The following is an 8,356-nucleotide window of genomic DNA, read 5'->3' as shown; positions in this document are numbered from 1 at the left end:
ATGCCGGGCTCTGTGTATGCCGTTAAGAGATTCACTTACGCTGAGATTCAAGGGAGGCTGGCTGGCTCGAGGCGTGAGCAGAGGACTATGAATAACCAAGCTGTTCGTTTCAAACCACGTACGACCAAACCCATTGGAGAACTCGGGATCCCGTCCGCTCTCCCATAGATAAGCTAATGAGGGCCGGATTAGTAGTTGGGTCGGTGACGACCAGCGAATACCTGGTGTTGTATGTCTTTAGTGAATATTTTTGATGGACCTATGGAGTGGCTTTTCCCCGTCTTTTGTTTTAGGGATATACATTGATGGGTACGTCGCTTAATGAGTATACATATCCTACAAATCCTTCTTACAGTGCCTTACCAGATAGAGACCATAAATATCTAAGTGCGATTATAATGTTGTTGGGCATCGGTAGGCATAAGAACACTGCGACGAGGAATGAGAGTCATAAACGCATGATCCCTTCTTTGTCAAGTGTCAGCCTTCAGCAAGGTAGCATTCTGTCTGGCACGACGTCTTGTATACACATCGATGTGTTGTAGATCTAAATAGGGAAACATACAGGGGAAGCTCATCGATTTCATTGAAGCAGAGGTAAGCAAGGAACTGTTTCCTGTTCCTCATTCCTCAATCCCGTTTCTTCTTCCAAGAGTAAGTAGTGCCCCGCCCTTAAAACAACCCTGTAATCTTCGAACCCCGTAAATTACTATCTTCTGCTTATCTATAACAGTAACCCAGAAACTATAAACTCTAGCTTTTCGTCGACCTTAGTAGACTAACGATAGTCTTCTCACTATCGAGGTTAACGATAGTAGTATTTAAACGCGTATCTAACAAACAGTGGCTTGCTAATCCCTGATCCCTACACAACTCACAACTGCCTCCACCATGAACAACATCCCAACATCAATCCTGGCACTTGGTGATTTTCTTCGAGTCAACTTCACTATACACCCAAAGCCGGATGGCCAGATTTGTGGTACTGCTATAGTCGTCACGCCACCATGAAGCAGCGGGATGCGATGTGCGTCGGTACGAAAGGCCAGGTCTTCATTTTCCAATGACCCAACTGGGTTTTCGGGATTCCTAATGTCTATTACCCAGCAACCTCCGTCTAGAGGACAGCCTCAAGTGGACTTCAATCGACCGCAACGTGTACTTGGGTTCTCCATTTCTCCGAAAACGGCGATGATATTACGGGTCCGATCCTAGCACAGCACGGATGCGGGATACCACCATCAAAGCAGCCAAACACTCAACGGCGCAATGCTAAGGGCGAAGCCATACAGAGGTCATTTCTAGAATACTATTATCCCTCCAAATGATCTCATTGTATGGAATTTTGTTTGGGCACGATCAGTTGCTTACTTTCGCCATTAGCTTAGAAGGAAGGCGAGAGCATGCATTGGCTAGGATATGCTCATTGACCACGAAGCACACAATCAGACTGAGGTACCAGCTAATTGAGGTTCACCAGCGACATTGACGTGCCGGGCTTGGCATGATTACTCGGTAAGGACAAAGGTAAGTAGTGCCCGCCCTTAAAAGGTGTTTCGGCAACCCTGTTAGATTTCAGAACCCCGTAAATTACTCTCTTCTGCCTGTCCACAGCAGTAACCCAGAAAGTGGCGTCTAATTATAACAGCCTACAAAAGTAACAAAGTGGTCAGACTCTCCTCTCCAGGTCCTGTGTATCTGAGTTTGTACTAAGTTCAGTCTACTAAGGCTGTCTAGCTCCTTAACGCCCCACAACGCCACGTGAAGTGTCCTGGACCGTGCACAGCCTTATGTCATCACGATCTATCGGCTGTCGTTAACAAAGGCGTTGGCGAAAGCCGCCAAACAAGAAAAAAGAGAACAAAAAAGCAAGAAATTGGTACGGCTAACGCCAATCGACGAAACTGCTCACGCGATTATGCCGACAGAGAGACAAGTCTGTGCTGACCCAAAGACCTACCACAGAGATTTCGTCTTGCTAGGATGAGTGGTGTGGCCACTGGTCCGTCTACCCCTCAGCGCCCATCGTCTCTCGCCAACGACGACGCCGTTGATATAGTCTCGAACACCCCTACCCGCCTCGGCCTACTGCAGACCCCTCCAAGAAGATTTTCGCGGCATCTGAAACGCTCTGTGAATGCCATAGAGCATGGGGACGACGCCGTAGCTGATTCAGAACAGGGGTCGGCAGGCTCTGTTCGACTGTTGGCGACACCTCCACGGCGACCACCTTGCCGGGCAAGGTTCTCTACCGGACCCGCTGAGCCAACCGGCTTTGATGTAGGAAAGCCTGCTATCACTACAGACCGCGAATCATCGCCTCTCTTTTGTGAGACGACGCCAAAGGGGACTTTGGGAGGTGAAGAGCAACCGATCGCTGAAGTGCAACAGAGAGTCGAAGTGCAGCGGGGAAGAGAAGATGAACAGGAGCTGGGCGAGCTTAGGCAGCTACGAGATTGGGAGAGGTTGCACCTGAGCGAGGATCGACAACCGCGTGAGGGTGACGAAAACGGACACTGTGATAATCTTCAGCAACACAACTTCAATGAACCCGAAAGTGCGAGCGCAAATTTCTACGGCAGTGAGCGTGACGGCAAGCTTGGGATGGAAACCAACTTATTAGACGAATCGGTGTCTTGATTCATCGATTCTCGATTTGGATCGAGAGTGGGCTGATTCATCTGGCGGTGCTGTGGTGATCTGGCAGGCGCCCGTAACAGACTTTCGACATAGCAACATACGTATGCACGATTATCAAATTTTGGATCTTAAGAGTTTAGAGCGAACTATAGCCTGACGCGAGCGTTGGCAAGAGTAGCTGCTAGGAATTATTACAATGAAACTCTCCTTGTTGGGAGGAAAGAGTGCCTCCGACCAGTCACCATGGGTTTGAAACGTTCCAGTCCATTACTCAGTCCCAATATCGCGGCCTGAAACTGCCCTCAAAGCAAACGAGAAATCAATCTTTACTCACTTCCAAAGGCCATGGCATGCTCTCAGAGTTGACTGGCATATAGGCATGTGAGGTAGAGAGGCTCCGACTACTTCCCAGACACTATATTGCATTTCGTGGTTGTGTGGTCCGGGAAGCTATAGGATCTCGCAAGCGTTGCAGATGAGTTATACTATCCAGGAGGTGCCTTTTAGTTACCCAGGAGGTATATCCACTTGATATCGCTCTTTTTTGATACAATTACTAGATCTACTACGCCTATATCTACGACCGCTCTAGATTTCTACTTCTAGACCATGATTATTAAACCTTTATTATCAATTATTTCAATATTGACTACGACTTTATATTAGTGAATACTAACTAAGTAATTACTATTATAAATAAGTCTAAATAATTATAAATATTCGGATAGTTATCTATAAAAGCTGATTTAAAGTACAGCTTTCACTAGCTGAGATCGTTAATAAGTAGAGACCTCCCGGATAGTGGAATTTTTATAAATACACATGAAAATCTTCATCTCTACGTGAACCGTACAGGTAAAAAGGGTAATATCAAAACTGGTCATTCGGGCCCACAGTATACACCGACCATCAGCAATCATGGGTGATAGCTTTGCCGCCATACCATCATCATTCATCACCGGCTGTGCGCATGCCCGTCCAAGACAAGATGAAACCCAACGGTATAGCCGACCTGAACCGCACTATATCAGTCGCCCTTAACATGCACCTTGTAGCAGAAATGACCCAATGTGTTAGTCTGGATATTCTGCGGTGCATCACGCTACCTGCATCATTTTCTGACGAACTTGCACATCTTCTGATTGATATTAGGCTAGTCGTATGAGTCGCATTGTCCTCCATCCTTTACAAGCAACTTACGAAAACAGGTAACTACTGTGTTGATGCCCTCAATATAAAAAGCTTCTTCTTATGCGCCACTAATGGGGAAGCAAGGCATGCGGACATGAATCCAGTAATCGACACCTGAGTGAGCTAAATGAGAGAAACAGGTAAGAGACACGAGTAGGATGATGAAATTTCCAGGTTCCCTAAACGCTCGTGCCTACGTGCCGTTGAGACTCATGTTAGGGGTCTCTGATGATCTGGAGGATCCAGCGGCCCAAGAGCCCCATGAGCCAAGATGACGCCGCTGCATGTCCTTCTTGGCACTTTGGAACCACAAAAGAACGTTGCGTCGAATGTTTGTAGGATAGACTCATTCACGGTTAGGATATGAATGACACTCCGGGAACTGTTGCCCAGTCGGATCTCAAGCCGACTTAGATCAAATGCTTTGGCCGGGGATTAGTGCAGATTTGGTTTGGAATGTTCTTAGCAAGATATGATGTTAGCTGGCACTGTCTTTAGTCCTGCCTTCAAGAAATCACTCTTGTTCGATCAAGATCTTCCTCGTCTATCCTTGCGGATATTGCTTCAATTTGGGCGCTGGACATGTATTTTTTCGGTCTTTGCCGGCCCGTGCATAATTGATGAAGATTGCGCCCTCGACCCAATCAATGATGAAACCATTGCCAGTAAGAAAGCGGATGTTGTACTGTAAGCTCTTGTGCATAGTTTCTTGATTTAAAAACTTATCACAGCAAACCTTACCGGTCTCTTTCTCTCTTGGAGCCTTTGTTCTCTTTTTTTCTTTTTGCTCATTTTCTTGTTTTTAGTGTCTCTTCTTACAATGTGACTGCTAGTCAACTGGCCTCGATAGCTTCTTAACAATTTGGTAATGTAAGCTAGATGCTAGCTTGGTAGACCCCTTCTTACCCATCAGTACCACGAGTCTTGCTATCTCAAAAATAGTGATGAACATGCCAGGACACTCCAGCGATATTTCGTATTGGTTACCCTGGCGGTGAGTAGATCTTCAAGCTGTAGGAGGAGCGCTTGGCGCCTTATGTACCCGCTCCTTCAGGCCTGTGCTATTCTCAAACATGGTATGCCTCAAGGGAGACATCAGGGTGATACTCTGCTGCTGACTGAGTATACCTCATTGTCAAAGTGGTCCGCGAGTGTATTTGGCGGCTGGATTACGGCTACCAAGGCCCATAAAAAAGCACTGGGCGTGAGCAACTTCGGCAACTTCATGCACCTACTCTCCAGTTCTATAGGCGATGTGATACATCCTGTGGGTCGATGCCAAGCCAAACACGACCCAATCTGTTGAGACTCCCACCGGAAGCAGTACGACTAATGGTCTGTGATACGAAGCTCGGCAGTACCACCTTCTAGAATTGTAAGTCCTTCCGAATGATGCATGATAATAGTAATCCCCTCATTGTCAAATACTACCTTCCTCGTTATGTTGAGCTGACTTCTCGATAGATCTAACCACATATCAGTTGAATATAAATGAGAGACACTCTGCACATTATTAGCTGAGAGACTGCATTACTCTTATGTGTACACCCCTTTGAAATATTCCTTATCTACTATGTGGCTGGCGCGACTTCTCACTTTCCTAGTTTGGGCATTGTCCTCATGGGAATCGGATGGATATGTCTGGCCTTCGCGATACGACTTCTTGGAAGACTTTCTCGCAGTTCAATCCGGAGCCACTATTTTTGGCTTCAGCAGCAGTACAAATTGACCCCATGTGTGAAGCCCTTGCTTGTGATCTTTGCTGACTTGATATTAGTTGTCGCCTCTTGCGGTAATGGTCAAAACAATGTCGGCCGTCAAAACTCTGCTGAATGGATCCGAGCCGCGTTCCATGATGTTGCCACCCATGACAAGGGAGCCGGCACTGGTGGCCTCGATGCATCTCTCATGTACGAGCTAGACCGCGATGAGAACCTTGGAAAGGCATTCAATCGTACGTTTGCAGACATGTCTAGCTTTATGAACCCAAGAGCTAGCGCCGCCGATCTGCTCGCGCTCAGTGTAGTGACCGCCGCGGCTGGGTGTGGTGGCCAGAAAATCCCTTTCCGAGCTGGCCGTATTGACGCGATCATGGCTGGGCCTCCTGGAGTCCCGAAGCCTGAACAATCTCTGGAAAGTCATAGGACGACTTTCCACCGAGCCGGATTCAACGATAGCGATATGATCGCGCTCGTAGCCTGTTGCCACACACTCGGCCGAGTTCACGGAGACGAAAATCAACATGTGACGGGCGGCGAGATGTCCGATACGAATGTGGTTAGCTTTGACAATACTCCTGCCGCCTTCGACACCGCCGTGGTCCGTGGATATCTCCAGAACGACGGTGTCAATCCCTTGGTGTTCAACCATAACGACACCCTAAATTCGGATAAGAGGATCTTCGGCGTTGACGGCAACATCACTATGCAGGCTATGGTAGACAGTGCCACGTTTCAAACCACCTGCGCAAGTGTATTCGAGCGAATGATCAACACGGTTCCTGATTCCGTCACCCTGAGCGACCCGCTAGAGCTAGTCGACATCAAGCCGTATATAGACACTCTAGGGCTTAGCAATGACGGCACAGCAATCATCTTTAAAGGGCGAATCCGCGTGCGTACAACAAATCGCGACCCGGAGGGATTCAGCGTTGCTGTTGACATCTCTCAACACTACGGACAACGAACACTAATCCAAACCTCACGAGATCGTTTCCAGGGTGGGCTTTCCACGGGTTTCTTTGGAGAGTCTTTTGCCTGGTTTCGCTTTGACACTCAATTGGATCCAGCTACTGGAATCTCGGGCTTCAACGTACAATTAACGGACTTCTCTACTGGCCAAGTCGAGGCTTTTGACAACAGCGGTACAGGCGGATTCCCAGTGACTGACGGTTTGATTTATGCGGCAGATAGGTCTTGCTTGGATATTTCCCCCAGAGCCGATGGAAACATGACCTTGAATGTTGTAGCTATGGTCCGAGAGGATCTGCTGTTGGCTGGCGGCGATGTCTATCTCGAGCTCACGCACCGAGTTCATCAGCAGAACATAATGTTACCCAGGCTGCAAACCGAGAGCACACCGATGGTTATGGGTAGCGCGCATATCAGAGGTTTTGTGGAATTCACTAGAACGATTCCTCTGGCGGCAAACGGATGGAATACAGTCTTTGACATTGTGCTGGTGACGGGGGATGGAGAACTGAGGTCTGATTTTCATAGTTCCGGCGCATTAACAAGTGCATCGTGCTCTTGAAATATCCCTTCTTCATCTTCATATTTACCACAGGTGGCCACATAGTTTCAACATTCTCCCGTCAGCATCTTCACCACAACTTTTGGAACCAGGCACAATTTCTACCTTGTCCTACCATTCTCGTCCTACCATTCTCGTCCTATACCTACATCATGCCACTAGCCCAACGCAAGAAGGGGAAGTCAGAAATTAGCTAGGGTCTCCTGAAAGCGATCTCTCAATGGAGATTTTGCCTTTATGAGAAGCATTATGCAACCACCGACAAGTCCCTTCGAGCGTAATATCAAGGGGCAAATCATTAGGGCTTTCTTCGATGTACAGCGCAGATTTTGCGGTCAACGGCAGTGTCTATGACGAGAGTCTCGGTATACTTTGAGGTAACCCTGGTCTAATAAAATGTCTGCAGTCGAGGAATCTCGAGACATTCCCATGTTCGTTAATGACGAGGATAGAGGGTGTTGAGATAAGTAAACTAGCCGTCCAAGGTATGAGAACGACGCTATAGGTCATTGAATACACTCCTCATCATTGGTTGTGTTTATCCGCTCAGTGGAAGGCATTGTCCTTGTATAAGCCGGAAAATTTCGGAGTGCTTACTGGCGATATTACCGAGTCCTTTTAAATCTAGCTCCTGTATGATATCACGTAGCCCTCCGCCACGATTCGTCTAAATCTACTCTACTCCCAAGTTTCAGCCAAGCCACTGCTAACTCATGTCTCTGCCCAGGCCCAGGAGGGAGGGTATGGTCAAGTCCATTGTCGCCACAGTTCACTATCTCGATTCTCCGTGCACAGACTGGACGGTTATCCACATGTATCTCATCGAGAGTGTATTCAATCGTTCAGCTAGCCTTCCCGAACGTGACTACTAGAATCCCAGACTCCAACCATGCAGACCTTCTCCCCAGCCAGTACCGCCGCAAAAGCCTGACGACGAAGGGCATTCCTCTAATTTCAAAGTTGTCAATTTATTTCGCCTGACTTCATCGCGGAAGGGCCGACAAGACCTCAATTTGCGAGTCCCTTTGCCGGTGGGAAGAAGGCGTCCCAGAACGCCGGACTTGCCAGACTGTTCATCCCAGAAGCCTCACTGAAACAACATGCATAAGGCAGTCAACATGGATGCTTAAGCCCAAGTTTCAGCGCTAGATCTCACTGTGAAGGATCACTACTTCAACCGTTCATTCCTCCAAAGAATATCGACGAGCTGACTCTCTCGTTAGCTGCGAATAGATAACTGGAGATTGGGATGGATATCGAAGTTACCTAATTA

The 8,356-nt window shown here is 47.7% G+C and overlaps 2 protein-coding genes across 2 annotated transcripts; both read left to right on the top strand.

Moving 5' to 3' along the window:
* Positions 1 to 1,652: 1,652 nt before the first annotated feature.
* On the top strand, positions 1,653 to 2,737 carry HER10_EVM0013435 (uncharacterized protein). The gene has a single exon (XM_035482792.1). It carries the CDS (start codon positions 1,984 to 1,986, stop codon positions 2,638 to 2,640), a length of 657 nt encoding a protein of 218 aa, XP_035337875.1. The 5' UTR covers positions 1,653 to 1,983; the 3' UTR covers positions 2,641 to 2,737.
* A 2,667-nt stretch (positions 2,738 to 5,404) lies between these two features.
* On the top strand, positions 5,405 to 7,083 carry HER10_EVM0005837 (WSC domain-containing protein; the record flags this gene model as incomplete). Its single annotated transcript, XM_035475441.1, has 2 exons — positions 5,405 to 5,549; positions 5,609 to 7,083. 2 exons carry the CDS (start codon positions 5,405 to 5,407, stop codon positions 7,081 to 7,083), a joined length of 1,620 nt encoding a protein of 539 aa, XP_035337237.1.
* Between the last annotated feature and the right edge of the window lie 1,273 nt (positions 7,084 to 8,356).

Source organism: Colletotrichum scovillei (genome assembly GCF_011075155.1).
Source record: "Colletotrichum scovillei strain TJNH1 chromosome Unknown Contig00002, whole genome shotgun sequence".
Taxonomy (NCBI): Eukaryota; Fungi; Ascomycota; class Sordariomycetes; order Glomerellales; family Glomerellaceae; genus Colletotrichum; species Colletotrichum scovillei.
This window is presented reverse-complemented; position numbering and strand designations above follow the sequence as displayed.

Bases quoted from the DNA above. Each gene is read 5' to 3' on its own strand.
- HER10_EVM0013435 (XM_035482792.1), top strand. From the start codon at position 1,984: ATGAGTGGTGTGGCCACTGGTCCGTCTACCCCTCAGCGCCCATCGTCT.